The following is a 26288-nucleotide window of genomic DNA, read 5'->3' as shown; positions in this document are numbered from 1 at the left end:
CTGTTCCACAGACCAATCAAGCAACAGCCTGATGCAGTCATGCTTAGAGGATCTTACCTATCAGGTGCATTTTCATTGACTGGGCTCAATTTGCAGGATCGTCCCACCTTGGGTGGAAATGGCTCTGGGAGTCCTCAAATTGACTCCAAACCCCATGAAATCATCTGTTCAATCATGGGCAAGGAAATGGCCCGCTGATGACCATTTCTTTCCCTCAGTTGTTGAATCAGCACCTCTCCATATTGACCACGTGGAAGAAGCCGCGGGGGTAGCAAGAGCAAAGAATATACTCTAAATTTAGGACTTCAATGCACATCAACAAGAGAGGCTGCGTAGTAGCACCACTGACCAAGGTGGCTGAGACCCAAAGGACAAAGGTACCAACTGGTCTTGCTAATTCCTGGCATCCTTCTGAAGTCCCTGTCGTCAAATATGCCATTCTTTAGCCAATTAAATTCATTCCACAAGGTAAGGAAACAACAGAGTGCACTTGACATAGCAAAGACTATGGATTCTGACAACGTTCTAGCTGTTGTCTGAAGACCTGTACTCGAGAACTAGTCCTCCCTCCAGACAAACTGTACAGCTACAACATTGGTAGCTAAGGTTAGGCAGTGGCGAAGTGGTCTTGTTGCTGGACTAGTAATCCAGAGACCCATGGTAATGATCTGGGTACCCGGGTTTGAATCCCACCACAGCAGATGGTGGAATTTAAATTCAATTAAATATTTAATCAAAAGTCTAACGATGACCATGAAACCAATGTAAATTGTCGTAAAAGCCCCATTTGCTTCATTAATGTCCTTTAGCGAAGGAAATCTGCTGTCCCCACTTGGTCTGGCCTACATGTGACTCTAGATCCAGACCCACAGCAATATGGTTGACTCTTAATGGCCTAACAAGCGACTCAGTTGTATTCAGCCACTACGAAAACAAAAAAAAGGAATGAAACTGGATGGATTACCTGATATCGGAGCCTGGCATTGGAAACAACAGGGGCAAACCCAGCCCTGTCGACCCTGCAAAGTCCTCCTTACTAACATCTGGCGCTTGTGCTTTTGGAGAGCTGTCTCACAGACTAGTCAAGCAACAGCTTGACATAGTGATACTCACAGAATCATACCTTACAGAAAATGTCCCAGGCACGACAATCACCATTCCTGGATATGTCCTGTCCCACCGGCAGGACAGACCCATCAGAGGTGGGTGGCGGCACAGTGGTGCTCAGTCGGAAGGGAGTTTCCCTGGGAGTCATCAACATCGACTCTAGACCCAATGCGGTCTCATGGCTTCAGGTTAAACATAGGAAACCTCCTGCTGATTACCATGTAATGGCCACCATCAGCTGCTGAATCACTACTCCTCCATGTTGAACACCAGTTGGAGGAAGCAGCGAGGGTAGCATTGACGCAGAATATACTCTGGTTGGGGGACATCAATGTTCATCACCAAGAGTGGCTCGATAGTACCACCACAGACCAAGCTGGCCAGGTCCAAAAGAACATAGTTGTCACACTGGGACTGCAGCAGGTGTGAGCGAAGCAAGAAGAGGGAAAAACACACTTGACATCTGTAGCGCACAAAGACTCACGAGAGACGAATAGAGATGAAGTCGATGAGGCTTTATTAAGCGTGACTTGTTCCCCGCAGTTCAGTAGCTGACTGGCCTGCGGGGGAGAACTCCAGGTTCTTATACTCCGCCTTCAGGGCGGAGCTAGAGGTCAACAGCCAACCAGGACCCGGGATCTGTCAGCCAATGACATCACGGCTTCACAGTCCCACATGACCCCTAATGCATACTACCACAACATCATACTCACCAACCTGCCTGCTGCAGATGCATCTGTCCATGACAGTACTGGTAGAAGTGACCACTGCAGAGCCCTTGTGGAGACAAAGTCTCGTCTTCGCATTGAGGATACCCTCCATCATGTTGTGTGGCACTACTGCTGTGCTAAATGGGATAGACTTCCAACAGTTCTAGCAACTTAAGACTGGCCATCCATGAGGTGCTGTGGGTCAGCAGCAGCAGCAGAATTGTACTCAGCCACAATCTGCAACCTTATGGCCCGACATATTCCCCACGCTACCATTACCACCAAGCCACGGGATCAACCCTGGTTCAATAAAAAGTGCAAGACAGCATGCCAGGACCAACACCAGGTATACTGAAAAATGAGGGGCAAAATTCTCCATCCCGCCACGCCACATTTCTGCCCCGACCCGCCGGCGGGATGCTCCGTTACACCGGCCGGTCAATGGGGTTTCCATTGTGGGGCAGCCCCACACCGTCGGGAAACCCCCAGGCGCCGGCAAAACGGAGACTCCCGCCGGCGGAGAATGACGCCCCAGGTGTCAACCTGGTGAAGCTATGACACAGGCTTACTTGTGTTCCAAATAGCATAAGCAGCAAATAATAGTCAGAGCTAAGTAACTCCACAACAAACACAGATCTAAGCTCTGCAGTCCTGCCACATCCAGCCGTGAATGATGATGGACAATTAAACAACTCACTGGAGGTGGAGTCACCACAAATATCCCCTTCCTCATTGATGGAGGAGCCCAGCACATCTGTACAAGACAAGGCTGGAGCTTTCGGAATAATCTTCAACCGGAGGTCCCCAGCATCACAGATGTCAGTCTTCAGCCAATACGATTCACTCCAGAAGATATCAAGAAACAGCACTAGATGCTGGAAAGGCTATCGGCTCTGACAATATTCTGGCAATAGTACTAAAAGCTTGTGTTCCAGGACTTACCGCATCCCTAACCAAGCTGCTCCAGTACAGCTGCAACACTGGCATCTAACCGGCAGTGTGGAAAGTTGCCCAGATGTGTCCTGTACACAAGAAACAGGCAAATCTAACCGAGCCAATTACCGCCCTTTAAGTCTATTCCCCATCATCAGCAAAGTGCTGGAAGGAGTTATCAACAGTGCTATCAAGCGACACTTGCTCAGCAAGAACCTGCTCATGGATGCTCAGTTTGGGTTCCGCTAGGCTCATTCAGCTCCTGACCTCATTACATCCTTGGTTCAAACATGAACAAAAGAGCTGAATGTCAGGGGGTGAGTTGAGAGGGACTGCCCATGACATCAAGGCAACATTTGACAAAGGAAGATGGTTGTGGTGGTTGGAGGTCAGTCATCTCAGCTCCAGGACATCACTGCGGGAGTTCCTTCGGGTGGTGTCCGAGACCCAACCATCTTCAGGTGCTTCACCAATGATCTCCATTCCATCATAAGGTCAGAAGTGGGGATGTTTGCAGATGATTGCACAATGTTCAGCACCATTTTAGACTCCTCAGATAATGAAGCACTCAATGTCCATGGCTTAGGCTGACAAGTGGCAAGTTACAGCCGCACCATACAAGTGCCAGGCAGTGACCATCTCCTACAAGAGAGGATCTAACCATCGCTCCTTGACATTCAATGGCATTGCCATCGCTGAATCCCCCACAATCAACATCATGAGGTTACCATTGATCAAAAACTGAACTGTACTAGTCATATTAATACTGTGGCTGCCAGAGCAGATCAAAAGTTAGGAATCCTAATTGAAACTTACAGAATATTGAGAGGCCGGGATAGAGTGGATGTGAAGAGGATGTTTCCACTAGTAGGCAAAACTAGAACCCAAGGGCACAGCCTCAGATTGAAGGGATGATCCTTTAAAACTGAGATGAGTAGGAATTTCTTCAGCCAGATGGTGGTGAATCTGTGGAACTCATTGCCGCAGAAGGCCGTGGAGGCCAAATCACTAATGTCTTTAATGCAGAGATAGATAGGTTCTTGATTAATAAGGGGGTCAGGAATTATGGGATATGGCAAGAGAATGGTGATGAGAAACATATCAGCCAAGATTGAATGGCGGAGCAGTCTTGCTGGGTCAAATGGCCTAATTCTTCTCCTATGTCTTATGGTCTTATAGCGCCGAACACCTCCTGATCCCCCAAAGCCTGTCCACCATCTATCTACAAGGCACAAGACAAGAGTGTAATGGAATACTCTCCACTTGCCTGGATGAATGCATCTCCAATAACATTCAAGAAGCTCGACACCATCCAGGACAAAACAGCCCACTTGATTGCTACCCCTTCCCCAAACATTCAATCCCTCCACTGCTGACGAACAGTGGCACCATCTACAAGTTGCACTGCAGTAACTCGCCAAGGTTCCTTAGGCAACACCTTCCACTTCCATCCAGAAGGAAAAGAATATCAGAAACCTGGGAACCCCAGCACCTGGAGGTTTCCCTCAAAGTCACTCGCCACCCGGACTTGGAAATATATCACTGTTCCTTCGCTATTGCTGGGTCAAAATCCTGGAACTCCCTCCCTAAGAGCACAGTGGGAATACATGCACCTTAGGGACAGAAGCAGTAAAAGAAGGCACTCATCCCCACCTTCTGAAGGGCAACTAGGGCTGGGCAATAAATTCTGGCCTAGCTAGCGACTCCCGCAAAAATGAATTTAAACAAAGTTAGCCAAAGATGTGCAAATTCACAAGAGGTGAAGACAATGGGCGGGATTCTCCGCCCCCTCCCGCCAGGTGGGAGAATCGCTGCGGCGCTGCGCGAATCGCGCCACACCGCCCCGACGCGATTCTCCCACCCGTGAAAACGGGCACGCGCAAATGGCACCGGGCCGCACAGAGAATCGCCACAAACGGCCAGAGCGGCGATTCTCCGGTGGGCCAGTTATTCTCCGGGCCGGATGGGCCGATGTCACGCCGGCGCAGTTCCAACATGCTATAAAACAGCGTCAGCCAATCGTGCGGGAGGAGGTGGGTGACGGCGGTGTGGGGGAGGCCCCAGGGGGGTGGCCCCACATATCCGCTGCCGGCGATGGGGGTGGCCCCACACATCTGCTGCCGGGGGTGGGAGTGGGGTGGGGGGAGATGGGGTTGGCGGTGGCGGCGCAGAAGGTTGCGGGGGGGCCACGGCTCACCATGACGGCGGACACACGGTCGTCCACACAGCCCGTCCGCTGTCGCGGCCCATGGCCGTCCTGACGTGTGCAAGGTCCCCCACAGACCGGCGGCACCCATCGACGGGTGGCTCCAGGGCGGCACACATGGCAGCCACCCCGTGAGGGCAGTGCCACCGGACGGTGGCCCTGGCAGGGAGGACGGCCGACAGGTGCCAGGGCATCGAGGGGGCGGGGTGGGGCGCGTGCTGGCAACCGGGCCTGCAATGCTGCCCATGGCACCTGGTCGTGGAGGGGGGTAAACCAATGATGAAGCCCTGTCTACTCCCACCCCCTACAGATCATACAATGGTCAGGCATCTTCCAGCGTTGTTGACCGCCATGGCGGGGGCTGCTGCCCTGCATGAGGCCCAGTGGGAGCTGGAGCACGGGCGTGAGAGGGAGGTGGTGGAGCCTATTGTAGAGCAGCGGGCTGCAGTGGGTCACGTGCAAGCCGCCCAGGCCGCAGTGTCGCACGCCCAAGAGGCACAGGAGGGGCATCACGCCGTGCGGTAGCCACAGCACGGGGATGCCGAGGGGGAGGAGGAGGAGGAGGTGGAGGGTGTGCCAAGGCCATGGAGGCGTCCGATGCAACACCGTGTGTACTGGCCCCGCATGTCCTTCATGGACCTCCCGGACAGGGCGTGCAGGAGGAGACTGCGGATGAGCCACGAGACCATCGCCCACATCTGCCACCTGATGGCACACCTGGCAACACGCGGGTCCGGGACATGCCATCCTGGTGGCCGTCAAGGTGACGGTCGCCCTCAACCTCTTCGCAACGGGGTCGTTCCAGTCGCCGAGTGGGGACCTGTTTGGCATCTCCCAGCCATCGGTGCACAGGTGCATCCGGGCTGTCACCAACGCCCTGTACGACATCGCGGACCGGTATATACAGTTCCCTGCGGACCGCACCCACCAGGATGCCGGCGCAGCAGGGTTCGCCGCTGTTGCCCAGATGCCCATGGTGCAGGGGGCGATCGATGGAGTGCACATCGCCATGCAGCCCACCTCGGAGGAAAGGACCATGAGCCTAAACAGGAAGGGTACACCTTCAATGAACGTGCAGGTTGTCTGCGACCACAGGATGAAAATCCTGCACGTCTGTGCCAGGTACCCTGGCAGTGTTCATGACTCCTTTATGCTGGCCCAATCGTTCATCCCTGCCATGTTCGAGGGACACCCCCCGGCTGCGGGGCTGGTTGTTGGGCGACAGGGGTTACCTGTTGTGGTCGTGGCTGATGACGCCTATACGGAGGCCACAGACCGATGCGGAGCAACGCTACAACGATGCCCATGCAGCGACCAGGGGTGTGGTCGAGAGGTGCTTTGGGCTGCTCAAGATGCGCTTCAGATGCCTGGACCGCTCTGGAGGGGCCCTCCAGTACCCGTCGGAGAGGGTCAGCCGCATCGTCGTGGTCTGCTGCGTCCTGCACAACATAGCCCAGCAGGGGGGGGGCGATGTGCTGGAGGAGGAAGGGGATGGTCAGGATGAGGGGAACTCCTCCCCAGATGAGGGGGATTGCGAGGGTGGAGCTGATGCACGGGTCATGGTGGATGGACGGGAACACAAGGCTGCCCGGCGCCGCCGGATGGGCCAGGAGGCACAGGAGGCGCTGGCAACTGCCCGTTTCGGCGACTACGGTGGGCGGCAGTAGTGATGGGTATTGGCACAGGCAGCGGGTTCAGCCCCTCCCCAACTGAGGACCACCCTCACCTCCCCCACCCCCATCACAACACCCGCATACACACCACTCCTCCATGACACATCTGCCTGCGGCACAACGGGATGGGGGCACGGTCGATGGTGTATGCGGGTCTGCTACAAAGCATGGAGGATGATGACAGCCTGCTCTGCGATGGGCTCCGAGTCATACATCGTTCGACAATGTCTGACTCATGGACACATCACGACCCTCCACCTGGGTGGACTCTGCATGCAGCCCTGGCACTGCATCTCATGGCCCTGTCCTATGGCCGGGGGCGGGCTGGCGTGGGGGAAACATGGGGGGGGGGCCCAGGTTACACGCACTGGAGCCCAACCTCTATCGCAGCACCCCTCGCACACACTGGCACACAGTCCCACCCCACCCCCGCACACATCGGACAGAGCACAGAGGCAGCTCACATAGGTATGGAATGTGTTTAATAACAGACGTCCTGTACATGTGCCCTAGCCATCTAACTAATCTGTGCCCTGCACCCGTGTCAACTCACTCATCCGTGTCTACCTTTCTGGCCTAATGGCCCTGTGGCTACGTCTAGATGTTCTCCCAGAACTGAAGGTGGACTCCTGTGATTCCTGCCCTGTGACTGGGGTCCCCGTCGGCAGCCGCTTCCTGGGGCGGCCCGGCCTGGATGGGCCAGGCCGCACCTCGGGCAATTGGGATGGCGTGGTGCCATCCTGTTCTGCCCGCTGCCCACCAGGGGCGGTAGGGGGAAGCGGAAGTGGCGCGGGGTACCGAGACGGGGCCCAGCACCCCCCCCCCCCCCCCCCGGGGTGCCCGGTGGCCCACAGGGCTCTCCATGGGATGGGGGTGCAGGCGGATTCAGCACCTGGGGCACCGGCATCACCTGGCGCTGCCAGTCCTGGAGGCCTGCGCTGGTATCGACCAGGGTCTGGACGTTCACTGCCATGGAGCTCAAGGAGTGCGCCATCCGTGTCTAGCTCTGTACAATGCCGTCCAATGGTGCTGATGCAGTCAGCGATGGCCTGCAGGAGTTGGGCCATGGCCACTGGGACTGGACCGTGGCCTGCAGAGGCTGGCCATGGCCTGCTGGGACTGGGCCGTGGCCTGCTGGGACTGGGTCGTGGCCTACTGGGACTGGGCAAGGTTGTTGAGCGCCTCTGCGATGTTCAGCTGGCTCTGGCCCATGGCTTCCTGTACGACGGCAGCCCTTTCCCAGGCCACGGAGGACGCATGCCCGGATAGCCCCAGGCCTTGCAGGCTCAGACCCATTTCGACACAGTCGCCACCATTGTCTCCACCGCGGACGCCACCCGTGCGGTGTTGGCCTGTGTGGCACTCATGACCGGCACCATTTCCTGCTCCTGGACGCGGATGCACACCTGCACTTGCGTCTACAGGTGCTGGAAGCCGGCCGTCACCTTCTCACGCCCCTGGGTCCCCGACTGCATCGGGTCTTGAGGCACGATCAATTTGGCTGGAGACGAAGTTGAATTCAATCTGAGGCTTTATTAGTATCTGAAGTGTGGCCTCCTACAGCAGCTGACAAAATGGCTGCTAGCTGAAGGCCATACATATTTATAACCCGGCTCCTGGCAGAGCTAGCATGCAGGGACCCAGGTGAACCTGTAGTGCAGGTTCTACCATACAACCCTTAATATAGGAACACAGTGGTTTACCACATTCACCCCCTGTTAAAATTGAGTCCGGCGGGGGGGGGGGGGGGGGGGGTGGATATACAATTCACAATCTTTAATTTTTACACAGTGAAAAAAAATGGCTGTGGTCATCCGGTGGACCAGTCAGAGGTTCATACGGTCCGGTGCCTTGATCGTCCTCTGGGATCGACGAAGTGGAGCCGGCGATGTTGGTGCTATTGTGGTCAAAGTTGACTCTGGGAGCGTGCCAAAATCCTCTTCATCAACGGGGGGTGGGCAGAGGGAGGACGGACGCTCCTAGGGGGGGTGATGGGGGCGGCGGGGAAGGGGAGGGTGGCACCGGGGGCGACGGGGGTGGTGTGGGGGTGGAACCTGCTGGTGCCAGGTCCCTGAGGGAGACGGTATCCTGGCGGCCGTCGGGTAACGCCACGTAGGCATGGAGCAGGTGCACCCTTTCCACCAACGGGTCTGCCTTGTGGAGCCGCACATGTTTACGGAGAAGCACGATTCCCGGAGCTGTGAGCCAAGTTGGGAGTGATACCCTGGATGTTGACTTCCTGGGGAAGGCAAAAAGGCGTTCATGCGGTGTACTGTTAGTAGCAGTGCAAAGTAATGAGCGAATGGAATGTAGTGCATCAGGGAGGACCTCTTGCCAGCGGGAGGCCGGGAAATGTCTGGACCGTAGGGCCAGCTGGACGACCCTCCATACCATCCCATTCTCCCTTTCTACCTGTCCGTTTCCCCGGGGGTTGTAGAGGTTGTATCTGCTAGAGGCGATACCCCTGCTGAGCAGGAACTGACGTAGATCATCACTCATGAATGAGGATCCCCTGTCACTGTGGATGTAGGCGGGGAAGCCGAACAGAGTGAAGATAGAATTAAGGGCTTTAATGACGGTGGCAGACGTCATGTAGGGTATGGGATGGCGAAGGGAAAAACAGGAGTATTCATCGATCACACTGAGGAAATACGTGTGTCGGTCGGAGGAGGGGAGGGGGCCTTTGAAATCCACGCTGAGGCATTCAAAGGAGCGGGAGGCCTTCACCAGGTGCGCGCGGTCCGGCCAGTAGAAGTGCGGTTTGCACTCCGCACAGACCTTGCAGTCCTTGGTGATCGTCCTTACTTCCTCGACGGAGTAGGGCAAATTTCGTGCCTTAATGAAGTGGTACAACTGAGTGACCCCTGGGTGACAAAGGCTGTCGTGCAGGGTCCGGAGTCGGTCTACTTGTGCGCTGGCACATGTACCTCAGGATAGGGCGTCTGGGGGCTCGTTGAGTTTGCCAGAGCGATATTTAATCTCGTAGTTATAGGTGGAGAGCTCGATTCTCCACTGCAAGATTTTGTCATTTTTGATCTTGCCCCGCTGCGTGTTGTTGAACATGAAGGCTACCGACCGTTGGTCAGTGAGGAGAGTGAATCTCCTGCCGGCCAGGTAATGCCTCCAATGTCGCACAGCCTCAACGATAGCCTGGGCCTCCTTTTTGACGGATGAGTGCCGAATTTCAGAGGCATGGAGGGTGCGGGAAAAGAATGCCACGGGCCTGACTGCATGGTTGAGGGTGGTGGCAAGGGCGACGTCCGATGCGTCGCTTTCTACTTGGAAAGGAAGTGTTTCGTCTACAGCGTGCATTCCAGCTTTGGCAATATCAGCTCTGATCCGGGCGAAGGCCTGATGGGCTTCGGCTGTCAGGGGGAAATGAGTGGACTGTATGAGTGGGTGGGCCTTGTCCGCATAATTTGGGACCCACTGGGTGTAGTAAGCAAAGAAGCCCAGGCAACGTTTGAGGGCCTTGGGGCAGTGGGAGAGGGGGGAGTTCCATGAGGGGGCGCATACGGTCGGGATCGGGCCCCCGAACCCCGTTCTGGACCACGTCGCCGAGGATGGCTAAGCGGTTTGTACGGAACACACACTTCTCCTTGTTATACGTGAGGTTGAGGAGAGTGGCGGTGCGGAGAAATTTAGCGAGGTTGCCGTCGTGGTCCTGCTGGTCATGGCCGCAGATGGTCACATTGTCTAGGTACGGAAACGTGACCCGCTGATGCACGATCAATTACACTCAAGACAAAGTGATTTCATAACTGAAGGCTTTAATCGACTAGAACTTGTTCCCCAGCAGCTTCGGTACAGAAAGTGAAGGCTGCAGGGACGACACCGGTTCTTATACTCCGCCTGTCAGGGCGGAGCTACGTATCAACAGCCAATGGTAAACTCCTAGGTTTAACCAATGGTCATCAGCCTCTTAGGTACCGCAATACCTGATAATACCACACCCGCAAGCTGTACCGGTCGACCATTTGGTCCATCTCCCTTTGGAAGACCGAAACCCCATTGGTGACGCCGAAGGGGACCCGAAGGAAGTGTTATAGCCGGCCGTCTGCCTCGAAGGCGGTGTATGGCCGGTCCGATTTGCGGATGGGGAGCTGGTGGTAAGCGGATTTCAGGTCCACCGTTGAGAAGACCCAGTACTGTGCAATCTGGTTAGCAATGTCAGATATGCGTGGGAGGGGGTACGCGTCGAGCTGCGTGTACCTGTTGATGGTCTGGCTGTAGTCCACGACCATTCGATTTTTCTCCCCAGAATTAACCACTACCACTTGAGCTCTCCAGGGGCTGTAGCTGGCCTCGATGACTCCCTCCTGAAGCAACCGCTGGACCTCGGACCTGATGAAGGCCTTATCCTGGGTGCTGTACCGTCTGCTCCTGGTGGCGACGGGTTTGCAATCTGGAGACAGATTGGCAAAGAGGGAAGGAGGATCGACCTTTAGGGTCGCGAGGCCGCACACAGTGAGGGGTGGTAAGGATCCGCCGAATTTAAGGGTCAGGCTCTGGAAGTTGCATTGAAAATCCAGGCCAAGGATAAGTGCAGCGCAGAGGTTAGGGAGGACGTAGAGGCGAAAACCGTGGAACTCTACGCCTTGGACTGTGAGCGTGACCATGCAGTACCCCCGGATCGCTACGCGATGGGATCCGGAGGACAGGGAGATACTTTGATTGGTAGGGTGTACCTTAAGGGAGCAGTGCCTTACCGTATTTGGATGTACAAAGCTCTCGGTGCTCCCGGAGTCCAGTAGGCAGGAGGTCACGTGGCTGTTGACTTTCACGCTGGTGGATGCGTTGGTCAGAGTGTGTGGTCTGGACTGGTCGATTACCATGGATGCGAGTCGTGGTTGATCGTCGGGTAGTGAGGCGGCTGCTGCGTCGGGGTCCTGAAACGCCGTTGGTCTCCGTGTGCTGCGGGGTAAAGATGGCGACGCCCGGAGGTCCTGGGTGTCACAAAATGGCGGCGCCTATGGAACGCACGTTGCGGGGGTGGAGCAAGATGGCGGTGCCCATTTACCGCACGTGTTGTGCGGGGGAGAAGGTGGCGGCACCCGTTGCTCACACATGGCCTGGGGAGGAGGGGAGGATAGCGGCGCCCATTGTCCGTGACCGGCGAGGGTGGGGGCGACCGCTGCTTCTGAGCGGGCCTGGTGTGGGGAAGAAGATGGTGGTGCCCATTGCTCGCACATGGCCTGGGAAGGAGGGGAGGATAGCGGCGCCCATTGTCCGTGACCGGGGGTGGGGCGACTGCTGCCGCTGAGCGGGCCTGGCACACCGCTGCGTAGTGGACCTTTTTCCCGCAGGCCTTACAAAGGGCAGCTCGGGCCGGGCAGCGTTGGCAGGGGTGTCTTTGTTGGCCGCAAAAATAGCATCGGGGCCCCCCCGGAGATCACCGGCTTGCGCGTAGCGCAGGCGTACTGGGTGGGTAGCGCCCCCGCTGGGGCGGCTGCCTGTGGGGCCCATGAAGCATAGGAGGAGCGGGCCGCGTGGTTGGGGGCATAGGACTGTACATTTCGCAGGGCGAACGTCATGGAAAACGCGAGTGTTTTAGTCTCCGCGAGGTCACGATAACATCGGACCCAATCCCAGTTACAAAAGCGTCCCTCATAAGGAGATCTGAGTGCCCCTTAGCTGTAACGTCCTGGCAGTCACAGTCCCGAACTAGTGGGATCAGGGCCCTCCAGAAGTCCTTGATTGACTCACCAGGTAGTTGAGTACGTGTTGCGAGCGCGTGTCTGGCGAAGAGCGTGTTCGTCTTCTGCTCATAACTCTCTTTGAGTCGAGTCATAGCGTCAGCGTAATTGGGCGCATCCTGAATCAGCGGGAAGACTTTAGAGTTGATTCTGGAGTACAAGATTTGAATCTTCTGAGCCTCTGGAACAGGGGTCGGCGCCGCGTTGATATACGCTTCAAAACAAGCTCGCCAGTGCTGAAAGTCCTTTCTGGCGTCGCTTGCGTGTGGATCCAGCTGCAGTCGATCTGGTATAATCCGGACATCCATCTTCTGAATCAGATACTAATAAATTGAGGCACGATCAATTTGGCCGGAGACGAATGTGAATTCAAACTGAGGCTTTATTAGTATCTGGGGTGAAATTCTCCGGAAACGGCGCGATGTCCGCCGACTGGCGCCCAAAACGGCGCAAATCAGACGGGCATCGCGCCGCCCCAAAGGTGCGGAATGCTCCGCATCTTTGGGGGCCGAGCCCCAACATTGAGGGGCTAGGTCGGCGCCAGACGAATTTACGCCCCGCCAGCCGGCGGAAAAGGCCTTTGGTGCCCCGCCAGCTGGCGCGGAAATGACATCTCCGGGCGGCGCATGCACGGGAGCGTCAGCTCACGGCCGCTGACAGCTTCCCACGCATGCGCAGTGGAGGGAGTCTCTTCTGCCTCCGCCATGGTGGAGACCGTGGCGGAGGCGGAAGGGAAAGAGTGCCCCCACGGCACAGGCCCCCCCGCGGATCGGTGGGCCCCGATCGCGGGCCAGGCCACCGTGGTGGCACCCCCCAGGGCCAGATCGCCCCGCGTCCCCCCCCCCAGGACCCCGGAGCCCGCCCGCGCCGCCTTGTCCCGCCGGTAAGGTAAGTGGTTTAATTTACACCGGCAGGACAGGCATTTTAGCGGCGGGACTTCGGCCCATCCGGGCCGGAGAATCGCGCGGGGTGGCCCGCCAGCCGGTGCGGCGCGATTCCCGCCCCTGCCGAATCACGGGTGCCGGAGACTTCGGCAACCAGCGGGGGCGGGATTCACGCCAGCCCCCGGCGATTCTCCGACCCGGCGGGGGGGGGGTTGGAGAATTTCGCCCCTGAAGTGTGGCCTCCTACAGCAGCTGACGAAATGGCTGCTAGCTGAAGGCCACGCATATTTATAACCCGGCTACTGGGCGGAGCTAACATGCAGGGGCCCAGGTGAACCTGTAGTGCAGGTTCTACCGTACAACCCTTAATATAGGAACACAGTGGTTTACCACAGGTCTATGGGTGGGTGGGGGAACTCCAGGGACCCGGGACCCGTCAGGGCGACAGGTGTTTGCCAGGGCTGAGCTGCCCTCCCACCGTCCGGCCCCTCGGTTGCTCCTACCTTCACCTGCTGTACCGGTGCGGCTCTGTGGTGCGCACCAGTTAGTGTCCCAGAAGCCTCACCACTAACATGGCCAACCGAGGTGAGTATCTCTGCGATGGCGGGGGGGGTGGAGGAGATAGCTGTGACGCAACCTCAGTGTTTTCATCGGACCTGTGGTCGGGGGTCCCCTGTCCTGTCAGTCCGTCCCCTCCGTGTTGGTGTCGTATTGTGTCCTTTCATGTATGTCTATCCCGTGTGCTGGTGTCCTGTGTAGTCGTGTCATGTCCGTCTGTCCCTTGTTGTCCTGTGTGGTTGTGTTGTGTCCGTCTGTCCCCTGTTAGTTGGTCTCCTGTGTGGTCGTGTTGTGTCCATCTGCCCCCTGTGTGCTGGTGTCCTGTCTGGTCGTGTTGTGTCCGTCTGTCCCTTGTGTGCTGGTGTCCTGTGTCGTTGTGCCGGCTGGACTGTGCCGGGGGGCTGTTGTTGGAGCTGCCCTCCCCGTCGCTGCTAGAATCCCTGTGGGCTGGCCGCCCAGGCGCTGGCCGGGGACAGTGTAAGCCTGATACGCCCGGTTGGTCTGCATCGCCTGGCCGTCCAGGTGCTGGATGCGAGCGGTGTCCGCCGGGTGCCCCAGGTCGGTCACCGCGTGACCCTGTAACACACAATACACCATCATGGTTAGGCGGGTGGAGGGGGGTGTGGTTCGCGGTATGGGCAAAGGGCTGAGGGGAAAGGGCTGAGGGGAAAGGGCTGAGGGGAAAGGGCTGAGGGGAAAGGTCTGAGGGGAGAGGGCTGAGGGGAAAGGGCTGAGGGGAGAGGGCTGAGGGGAAAGGGCTGAGGGATAAGGGCTGAGGGATAAGGGCTGAGGGGAAAGGGTTGAGGGGAAAGGGCTGATGGGAGAGGGCTGAGGGGAGAGGGCTGAGGGGAGAGGGCTAAGGGGAGAGGGCTGAGGGGAAGGGGGCCAGGCAGGGGTGGAATCTCACTTGGTGGCATGCCCCCGACCTCGGCATTGGCAATCTCCCGGTCCTCGGGTGCACCAGCTATGACCAGTGCCCTCTGCTCATGCACGGTGAGCTGGCGCAGGTCAGGTTCTCCCTCTCCGGTTCGGGCTCGCTCCCGTTGGTTATGGGCACTCTTTTCCTGGAGGGGTTTGGAATAACAGCATTGTTAGGCAGTCCACTGCATGCAGTTGGGTCTATGTTGGCATGGGTGCACAGGGCATAGAGCCAACGCGGCTTGTATGGGTGGATGCAGCCATGTGCATCACGGCTGTGGTTGTACCATCCCCCTGGGGAGGGGGTGGGTGTCACACATGTGGGGGGGAGGGGCGTTGGTGCCATGGGCACTCTGCTGGGTACTCACCCTGGCTGCCCTCAGTAGGTCGTGGAGCTTTTTGCTGCACTGTTCGCCAGACCTGGTTGTCACCGCGGTCGCACTCACGGCCGCGCCCACCTCCCTCCACAGATGCTGGGTCACGTTGACTGGCACCCTCCGGTCGGGTCCAGGGTACAGACGTCCCCTCCTCGCCTCAGGGGCGTCCAGCAGCGTCTCCAGGTCGTGGTGTGTGACCCTGGGCGCTGCTCGGTGTGGCGCCATAGTCCCCCGTCGGCGGCCTGTGCACTTGCGTCACCTGTTGTGCGCCACGGCGTTTACGTGGCGCTGGATCTCCGACGCCGCTCCAAGGCCACGCCCCCCACTTCCCGTCACGCCCCTGCTAGTCCCCTTGTAGGCCGGAGAACGCCATCTCTGAACGGGCACCGGCAGCGAGGTAAAACGCGCCCGTTTTCCCACCAGCGCATGCACTCTGTCGCCGGAGCGGAGAATCGCGGCCAATATTCCTAGGTGGGGGTGGGAGCCACTCCTGGGTGGGCGGCCATAATGGGGGACATTGTCAGGGGGTTATGCTTTGCTCCATGAGAGGTGAAAGATAATGAGGCGGAAGGGACAATGATGCCGCCTACATATCTCCCCCATCCTCAGGCAGCAATCCGCAGCTGTAGGGCCTCAGAAGTTTGGAGGAGCCCTGCCACTGGACTGGAAAATCTGGCCAACTGGTTGTGTGGGTGGCTGGGTATTCGGAATTCAAGGCTCGTAACTCTGGGAGCTGGGGAATGCAGGCCATTGTTAATGATCGAGTAAAGTTTAATCTGGAGGCTTGGCAATAATCAACTCACCCAGAACATACTTGCCTATTAACACTCCTGAGCCTTCTTGAATGAGTCTATTATGCCTATTTAGTTAGTAGTTTGATAGATGAATCTGCTACTGAGTGCCGCTCACGAATTACCCCTTTCATCGATGAGTACCCTCCCTCACCCCACCAATACACCGAAGTCCAGATTTGAGAGAAATAGCAGAGGTACTGCATCCAATACAAGGGGGAGTGATTTCAGAGCTCAGCAGGCAGCCCTGATCTGACAACATGTGCTGTTGCACGGGCATCCCTGCTGGCATTGCCCCCCCCCTCCCAGTTTCTCCCCCCCCACCCCCCGGATATCTGCGCACAGGTCCATCAGTTAACACATGTGCCCTCAGTACTGACCCTTGGGGAGTCCTGAGGGCCATTAAGGGTGTCTGAGGTCGATGTTAATCTGTCATGCAGAGTTGAGAGAGGCTCATGTGGGTTCATGGCCATTGTGGGTGAGAGTAACGGAGTGGAGTTCAGTGAGAAGGCATTCACAGCAGTGAATGGCCACCAATGGTATATCCCATGTCTTGAATGGGCAATGGGTCAATGCATTGACAGGACTCAGTGCTCACAATGTTCCCTCCCTTTCAGTTATTGCAATTTTACAATCATAAATCCTGTGGAGCCAGCAGTGATCCTACTAGTCATGGGACAGGAGAAAAGGCGCCAGCTTCAACCGGTGGCTGCATGGAGGCATGGACCATGCCATGCAAGACGATGATTATGACTTGCAGTGAGTACAGAGCAATGATCCTCATATATCTCCTCAAACGTCTGACTCCTGCCTGATGCTAGCGAAGTACCACCGATCAGGGTGATCTCAGAGTGATGAGATGCTGAATGACCCATCTGTAGAAGCCAGGTATTTCAAATACAACTAGTATAGGTAAAAGATAGCTGTTTAAGTACTCATTTTCAAAAATGAGAATTTCAGCACACATAAATTCAGGACTTCAATATGATACATGAAACAGCATAAAATTCCATTATAAGATTATAGCAGCACAGTTGCAAGACAATTTGACACTGCTTGTGCTAATTGTCAAGGCCAAGGACTGAGTTCCATGGCAACTAGGTGGCAAGAGTCCAATGCAGTTTGTAAGAGCATTGAATCATATATATATATTCTCGATATGAAGTCTCAATTGTTACATTAGCCAAGCCAGCTGAAAGATTAGCAAAATATCACATTCCATAACATGTAGACATGAAACAATTAAAGGGCTGATGTTGCACATTGAAGATGGACGGCTTGCCATCAAATCAAATGTGTTTGAGTCTGACCCAAACCAATTAGGATTATATTGGGGTGTAATTAGATGACTTAAGACAGATATGAAAGTGTATAACTGAAAGGTTTCCGCCCGCCATTTTAGTGTGTTGTTGTGCTGTCTTTGGGGTGTTGTGCAGTATTGTCTTTGGGGGTGTGTTGTGCTGTGTTGTCTTTGATTCTGTCAGTTTGTCTTTCTGTTAGTTTAGTCAGTTTTGTCCTTAATAGTCTCCATTTTAGAGATGTCTTTTGGGGGTTCTGTCAGTCTACCAGTCTGTGTCAGTGATGTTAGTCCACTTTTGACTTTGAGTTTGAGTTTAGCTGAAGATTAGCTTTCTCTCTCTCTTCATGTTTCATTGCCAGACTTTGACCTTTTAAAAGTTACTTACGAGCTGTCTGCCTAAGCAAAGAAAGATAATGTCTGTAATTCTCTGAAAGCTTTGAATTGCCTTTTAAATGACTTTCAAATTGTAATCAAGCGACTACAAATAAAACAATTCTTTTTGGCACCTCAGAAGTTTATACTGCAAATTTCTGCTGAGTTCCAGTATTCGCAAAGTGCTACTGATAACCGAATAGCAGAGATGAGATAAATTCCTTCAACTATCCACAGTCGAATAATACAAGGAATCGAACAACTTGACATAGTCCAGAAATAGTACAAATCTTAAAACTTGTCGTATTGCGCCAGGACTTGATTCATCAACTAAGCTTCCCCCAAACTTGGTGTAGTTCGACAGGTTAAGATCCCATAAATTAAAGATTCCTTGACTCCTGCCTGATGCTAGCGAAGTACCACCGATCAGGGTGATCTCAGAGCGATGAGATGCTGAATGACCCATCCCTGCTGATGAAACCTCCTTCAAGGTTAGGGATGCCAATGAGGATCTGCATCACTGGTGCAAGTTGAACGGCTTTCACAAGACTTTAGCCGATGGCTTTCTCATGCTTAAATCAGGCTTCCCCAGATGAATGGCCTGAGTCATGCGTTGGGGCCGGTGGGTCCTCATTACCAGGATCATGGCAGTGTGAGGGAAGGACACCCTTGCAGAAAGGAATCATGGAATCCCGACAGTGCAGAAGGAGGTTATTTGATTCATCGAGTCTGCACCAACCCTCTGAAAGAGCAACCTACCGAGGTCCATTCCCTCCCCTATCCCCTATCCCCACCTAACCGTTGGACACTAAGGGGCAATTTAGCATGGCGAATCCATGCAACTTACACATCTTTGGACTGTGGGAGGAAACCAGAGGGCCCAGAGGAAACCCACGCAGACATGGGAAGAAAGTGTAACCTCCAGTCGCCCAATGCCAGAAATGAACCAGGGTCCCTGACGCTATGAGGCAGCAGTGGTAACCACTATGCCACCGTTGTTGAGTATCCAGCCTAGACATAGAGAATGGCAGTGCATGCTGAATGATGTGAGAGCGGATAGGCACTAGGGCATTGCATAAGTGATATTCAATATATAAACTGATGGTTACATCAGTGCTCACAATCTTATCATGTCTAATACCACTACGTGCCCACACTGTGACTGTAATTTCTTTCCCTTTCTAACCCTACCGCTACAACTAGATGTTTCCCCAGGATCCACTTACTATTTTATGCTGGAGCCTTTGCATCTTCTGGTCCTGACTCCAGTTTGAATTGAGTGATGAGCAGAGTTGGGAGTCCGAATGTAATTCCAATGAAGACATGCCCCCTTTTTTCTCATCGTGAACTGAAGATGTACCCCGTAAGGTCTGTCTTCAGTTCATTATTGACTTGCACTGATTTAAATGTTCACCTCAATGTTCACCCCCTCCCTCATTCCCAACATTGCTCACCCTCTCTCCTTCCCCAACAATGTCTATCCCAGAGATGGAATAAGGCTGCCGTCGAAAGGGACTTGAGGGTCTCATCAGTTGAGTGGGAAACAGATTCGGAAAGACTGTGAGATCCTTCATGGTGCCACATTTGTGCAAGGAGTGATGCGGATACTTGTAAATTTGTGAAATAGTCTTTGCTGTATCCGCTATTCCATGTGTAACATATAGTTCACGCCAACCATAATTTGCTTGTTAATTCATGTTTAATCAACGTTGATTCTGATTCATGTTGAAGTAAAAGTTATAAAACGTAAAACCTTGTTGGTAATTTCCTTATTGGGGGTCATTCAGTTTTTTTTGGTTCACATTTTCTTCATGGGGGTCATAACTATATATTTAAATATATATGTCTGTGTTTAATTTTAAATTGGGTGGCATGGTAGCACAGTGGTTAGCACTGTTGCTTCCCAGTGACAGCGATCCGGGTTCTATTCCTGGCTTGGGCCACTGTCTGTGCGGAGTCTGCGTGGGTTTCCTCCGGGCGCTCCGGTTAAGTCCCGAAAGATGTGCTGTTAGATGAATTGAACATTTTGAATTCTCCGTCAGTGCACCCGAATAGGCGTCAGAGTGTGGTGACTAGGGGATTTTCACAGTAACTTCATTCCAATGTTAATGTAAGCCTACTTGTGACACTAATAAAGATATTATATTAATAAATTTGTTGCTGTACCAACATTTTGGACAGGATACAGGGTATCAGCAATTTGAAATATGATAAGGCAGAAGTATCATGCTTCGAATAGACATAGACATAGACATAGAAAATACAGCACAGAACAGGCCCTTCGGCCCACGATGTTGTACCGAACCTTTGTCCTAGATTAATCATAGATTATCATTGAATTTACAGTGCAGAAGGAGGCCATTCGGCCCTTTGAGTCTGCACCGGCTCTTGGAAAGAGCACCCTACCCAAACTCAACACCTTCACCCAACACCAAGGGCAATTTGGACATTAAGGGCAATTTATCATTGGCCAATTCACCTAACCCGCACATCTTTGGATTGTGGGAGGAAACCGGAGCACCTGGAGGAAACCCACGCAGACACGGGGAGGACGTGCAGACTCCGCACAGACAGTGACCCAAGCCGGAATCGAACCTGGGACCCTGGAGCTGTGAAGCAATTGTGCTATCCACAATGCTACCATGCTGCCCTTGAGAACAAATAAATCTACACTATATCATTTTACCGTAATCCATGTACCTATCCAATAGCTGCTTGAAGGTCCCTAATGTTTCCGACTCAACGACTTCCACAGGCAGTGCATTCCATGCCCCCACTACTCTCTGGGTAAAGAACCTACCTCTGATATCCCTCCTATATCTTCCACCTTTCACCTTAAATTTATGTCCCCTTGTAATGGTTTGTTCCACCCGGGGAAAAAGTCTCTGACTGTCTACTCTATCTATTCCCCTGATCATCTTATAAACCTCTATGAAGTCGCTCCTCATCCTTCTCCGCTCTAATGAGAAAAGGCCTAGCACCCTCAACCTTTCCTCGTAAGACCTACTCTCCATTCCAGGCAACATCCTGGTAAATCTTCTTTGCACCTTTTCCAAAGCTTCCACATCCTTCCTAAAATGAGGCGACCAGAACTGTACACAGTACTCCAAATGTGGCCTTACCAAAGTTTTGTACAGCTGCATCATCACCTCACGGCTCTTAAATTCAATCCCTCTGTTAATGAACGCGAGCACACCATAGGCCTTCTTCACAGCTCTATCCACTTGAGTGGCAACTTTCAAAGATGTATGAACATAGACCCCAAGATCTCTCTGCTCCTCCACATTGCCAAGAACTCTACCGTTAACCCTGTATTCCGCATTCATATTTGTCCTTCCAAAATGAACAACCTCACACTTTTCAGGGTTAAACTCCATCTGCCACTTCTCAGCCCAGCTCTGCATCCTATCTATGTCTCTTTGCAGCCGACAACAGCCCTCCTTACTATCCACAACTCCACCAATCTTCGCATCGTCTGCAAATTTACTGACCCACCCTTCAACTCCCTCATCCAAGTCATTAATGAAAATCACAAACAGCAGAGGACCCAGAACTGATCCCTGCGGCACGCCACTGGTAACTGGGATCCAGGCTGAATATTTGCCATCCACCACCACTCTCTGACTTCTATCGGTTAGCCAGTTCGTTATCCAACTGGCCAAATTTCCCACTATCCCATGCCTCCTTACTTTCTGCATAAGCCTACCATGGGGAACTTTATCAAATGCCTTACTAAAATCCATGTACACTACATCCACTGCTTTACCTTCATCCACATGCTTGGTCACCTCCTCAAAGAATTCAATAAGATTTGTAAGGCAAGACCTACCCCTCACAAATCCGTGCTGACTATCCCTAATCAAGCAGTGTCTTTCCAGATGCTCAGAAATCCTATCCTTCAGTACCCTTTCCATTACTTTGCCTACCACCGAAGTAAGACTAACTGGCCTGTAATTCCCAGGGTTATCCCTAGTCCCTTTTTTGAACAGGGGCACGACATTCGCCACTCTCCAATCCCCTGGTACCACCCCTGTTGACAGTGAGGACGAAAAGATCATTGCCAACGGCTCTGCAATTTCATCTCTTGCTTCCCATAGAATCCTTGGATATATCCCGTCAGGCCCGGGGGACTTGTCTATCCTCAAGTTTTTCAAAATGCCCAATACATCTTCCTTCCTAACAAGTATTTCCTCGAGCTTACCAATCTGTTTCACACTGTCCTCTCCAACAATATCGCCCCTCTCATTTGTAAATACAGAAGAAAAGTACTCGTTCAAGACCTCTCTTATCTCTTCAGACTCAATACACAATCTCCCGCTACTGTCCTTGATCGGACCTACCCTCGCTCCAGTCATTCTCATATTTCTCACATATGTGTAAAAGGCCTTGGGGTTTTCCTTGATCCTACCCGCCAAAGATTGTTCATGCCCTCTCTTAGCTCTCCTAATCCTTTTCTTCAGTTCCCTCCTGGCTATCTTGTATCCCTCCAATGCCCTGTCTGAACCTTGTTTCCTCAGCCTTACATAAGTCACCTTTTTCCTCTTAACAAGACATTCAACCTCTCTTGTCAACCATGGTTCCCTCACTCGGCCATCTCTTCCCTGCCTGACAGGGACATACATATCAAGGACACGTAGCACCTGTTCCTTGAACAAGTTCCACATTTCACTTGTGTCCTTCCCTGCCAGCCTATGTTCCCAACTTATGCACTTCAATTCTTGTCTGACAACATCGTATTTACCCTTCCCCCAATTGTAAACCTTGCCCTGTTGCACGTACCTATCCCTCTCCATTACTAAAGTGAAAGTCACAGAATTGTGGTCACTATCTCCAAAATGCTCCCCCACTAACAAATCTACCACTTGCCCTGGCTCATTACCCAGTACTAAATCCAATATTGCCCCTCCTCTGGTCGGACAATCTACATACTGCGTTAGAAAAGCTTCCTGGACACACTGCACAAACACCACCCCATCCAAACTATTTGATCTAAAGAGTTTCCACTCAATATTTGGGAAGTTAAAGTCGCCCATGACTACTATCCTATGACTTCTGCACCTTTCCAAAATCTGTTTCCCAACAGGTGAATGGGCAGGTGACTTTGGACCTATGATCCCTAATACATTCCACCATTGAAGACTTCCTCTCATCGTGTCTGGGTCTGTTGTCGACTAAAAGAAATAGCGATTGATTGCAAGGATTAGTCTTTGTTGTTGTAACATGCAACTTGCAATAATAATAATCATCTTTATTTTCACAAGTAGGCTTACATTAACACTGCAATGAAGTTACTGTGAAAAGCCCCCAGGCGCCACATTCCGGCACCTGTTCGGGTACACAGAGGGAGAATTCAGAATGTCCAAATTACCTAACAGCACGTCTTTCGGGACTTGTGGGAGGAAACCGCAGCACCCGGAGGAAACCCACGCAGACATAGGGAGAACATGCTGACTCCATACAGATAGTGACCCAAGTTGGGAATCGAATCTGGGACCCTGGAGCCATGAAGCAACAGTGCTACCCACTGTGCTACCGTGTTGCAAGATAGAAAGAAAGCAAAGTAGCTAGACCTAGATCTTGCATTGCCTAGCAATTTTCAGGATTCACATTCACAGACATAATTTCATTTTGAGTTTGACCATAATTAGGTTATTCACCCCACCATTTAGAGAAAAGCCCATGTGTACAAATAACCAAAATAGGAATAAACATCCATTGAATTTTATTTTAATACATTTAAAATTTTAAAGGATAAAAGCAGGTAATACCTTTGCCAGAGACAGTCGAATAGTTGAAGCTTCCACACTAATACACAGTTGTGTCTCTGAGACATTTAACTCCATAACTGTAATTAAGAAGTACATTGCACCACTGATTAAATTAGTAATATAATTCTTTAAGCAATTAACTCTTGAAAAGTTTGAACACTTTTCAACATGTTAAATTAATTAATGGTGACCGTTACTTTTTTAAAGTAACGTAATCTCACTTTACAAATGTATTGAGTTACTATTGTTACGAATCAGTAATTTAATAAATTCATTACTGACAAAATTGAGCAATTGAATTTCAAAGAACAATCCACCACTGCAAATGTTCGGAGTGGGTCACACTTCAAAATGTCAAAACTATAATGAAAATAGAAAAGAAATGTTGTAAAATGTTGACCTTGAGCAGGAAATATAGAAGCTTCTGATAATCTGAAAACTTTTCATTGCAAAGCAAATTAAGCTCCAGCTGACCTCAGGACACATTTAGACCACTCCTCACAGGGAATGTCTGAGTAGATTTTAAAGTTCACACTAGGTTAAGAGCCAAATATTACAACCATTCTCCAGAAACATGCCACAGCATGAAAAATCAATCTTACGCACAGCCTGCAGCCCGATAAAGCTTGAAGATTACTGAAATCTCAGAAGAATTTATAAAGCCGTTTTATTTTGCCTTGCGCCGGGATACAACTTGATCTGACACTGACACCCTGAAGACATATGAAACATTTTGCCTCCAAACATAATAAGAGGTTTTGGATGCCATAGGCATTCAATTGCTTGCAATTTTGATGAAGGATCAGATAGAGGACATAAGAGTAAGGCAATATATTACACGGGTCCATTTTACAAGATATTGGCCCCACCCCACACTCTGAGAAAGAAACAGGTCAGTCACATCGGGTCTTACAAAGTTCTGTGTGAGAAGAGTGCATTTTACCAACGGGGAAATAACAGCTGGGCACCAACTATGTAAAGAGCAAGAGCCAGGGGGCGGGATTCTCCGGTCTCCGACGCCGTAATCGCGTTTGGCGATAAGCCGGAGAATCCATGTTGGTGCCGAAATCGGGGGCGGCGCCGCTTTTGCGATACTCTGCCCCCTCCAAAACGGCGTACCGTATGGACAGCCTCAAGATGTTACCTGATGCCCTCCCCCCCGATGCTCCACCCCTGACCGGCTGAGTTCCCGACAGCGCGGGTCTCTCATGCTATTTCTTTTTTCGGGAACTCGGCGAGGCAGCTGCGGACTGAGTCCAGCGCCGTCACAGTCGGGGGAGAGCCGATCCGCGGGCAGCGTGGGCTTTGGCAGGGGCTGGGGGCACTGGTGGGTTGTGGTCTTCGGATGGTGAGCATGGTCAAAGGGGGGGCCGAGTCCACGTGCAGTCGGCGCCATGTTGCACTGCGCCGCCGCTGCAGGCTGCTGCCGTGTGCGACCACGGACTCGGCAATTCTCTGGCTGTATTGGCAGTTAGAGCCAGGTACTCAATGCTGCGTGCCTGCTAACCTCCAACCAGACGGAGGATCGGTGGCCAATTTGCAACGATTTTGCAGTTGTAAAACGCCACCGTTCCCAGGCCAGCGCCATGACATTGTCTCCAAATCGGAGAATCCAGCCCATGATTTGACAACCAGAACATGTCTGCCTGTAACAATGTGATGCCCTATCAATTACGACGAGACAAGAGTAGAGAGTAATCGAGGCTTTATTAAGCAGAGATGTGTTACCTCCTGCAGCTGCTGATGAAATGGCTGCAGCTCAGTGAGCACACACATTTATACTCTGCCTACTGGGCAGAGCCAGCAGGCAGGGATCTACCTCCCGTACCTGTAGTACAGGAGCCTTACTGTATTACCTCTAATACACGTATTATACAAACAGTGGTGACTACCACATTCACCCCCTGTGCATGTGGGAGGTGCAGGAACAATGGGCCTGGATACAGCGGCAACCGACCAGGCCTGGCACACCACAGCGAAAATTCCCTTCTTACCGCAGGCCTTGCAGATTGCGCTCTGCGCCGGGCAGCGCTGCCGGGGGTGCTTGGTCTGCCCGCAGAAATAGCATTTGGGCCCGCCGGGTTGGCTGGCTGCCGCGTGGCGCAGGCTTGGGGTTGGCTGGGGGTGGCCGCTGCTGGGGGCGGCCGCTGGTGGGGCCCACGATGTCCAGGAGGGCGCCGTGCAGTCAGGGGCGTACGATTGTACGTTACGGGAGGCAGTGAGTTTGCGAGCTGCCTGGTTGCCGCAAGGTCGAGCGTACCCCCTTCTAATAGGCGCGGGCGGACGTACGCTGACCCCATGCCCATAACAAAAGCGTCCCGGATTAAAAGTTCAGTATGTTTGACTGCTGAAACTGCCTGGCAATCACAGTTCCTCGCCAGGATGTGCAGGGCATGCCAGAAATCGTCTAAAGACTCACCAGGGAGTTGCTGTCTCGTGGACAGGAGGTGCCTGGCATACAGTTTGTTGATTGGGTGGATATAATGTCCTTTCAGGAGCACCATTGCCTCCGTGTAAGTAGGCGCATCCCGGATAAGGGGGAAAATATCGGAGCGCACCCGTGAGTAGAGGACCTGGAGTTTCTGTTCTTCCGAGGGTTGGTACGTCGCGGATCGGAGGTAGCTCTCGAAACAAGCGAGCCAGTGGTCGAAGGCCGAAGCGGCGTTGGCTGCTTGCGGGTGCAGCTGTAGGCGATCAGGCTTGATTCGTAGTTCCATCGCTGTAATATCTCTGCTTAATAATCACTATCAATTACGACGAGACGGGAGTAGAGAGTAATCAAGGCTTAATTAAGCAGGGATGTGTTGCCGCCTGCAGCTGCCACCAGAAATGGGAGCAGCTCGGTGTGCACACACATTTATACTCCACCTACTGGGCGGAGCCAGCAGGCAGGGATCTAACCCCTTACCAGTAGTACAGGAGCCTTACCGTATTACCTCTAATACACGTATTATACAAACAGTGATGAGGATACAAAATCTCGTAATTGTAGGTG

General features: G+C 53.0%; 1 protein-coding gene across 4 annotated transcripts in view; it reads right to left on the bottom strand.

Moving 5' to 3' along the window:
• The window catches only part of c11h18orf63 (chromosome 11 C18orf63 homolog), a 153832-nt gene that overhangs the window by 64602 nt on the left and 62942 nt on the right, over positions 1 to 26288 (bottom strand). For all 4 annotated transcript variants that reach the window (XM_072467166.1, XM_072467165.1, XM_072467167.1 and 1 more), the window contains one exon: positions 23294 to 23370. In XM_072467166.1, the coding sequence (XP_072323267.1) occupies positions 23294 to 23370 (77 nt within the window). Of the gene's footprint in view, positions 1 to 23293; positions 23371 to 26288 lie in introns of those variants that run through there.

Source organism: Scyliorhinus torazame, chromosome 11 (genome assembly GCF_047496885.1).
Source record: "Scyliorhinus torazame isolate Kashiwa2021f chromosome 11, sScyTor2.1, whole genome shotgun sequence".
Taxonomy (NCBI): domain Eukaryota; kingdom Metazoa; phylum Chordata; class Chondrichthyes; order Carcharhiniformes; family Scyliorhinidae; genus Scyliorhinus; species Scyliorhinus torazame.
Note: the sequence above shows the minus strand (reverse complement) of the source record. Positions and strands in the feature narration are given on the sequence as shown.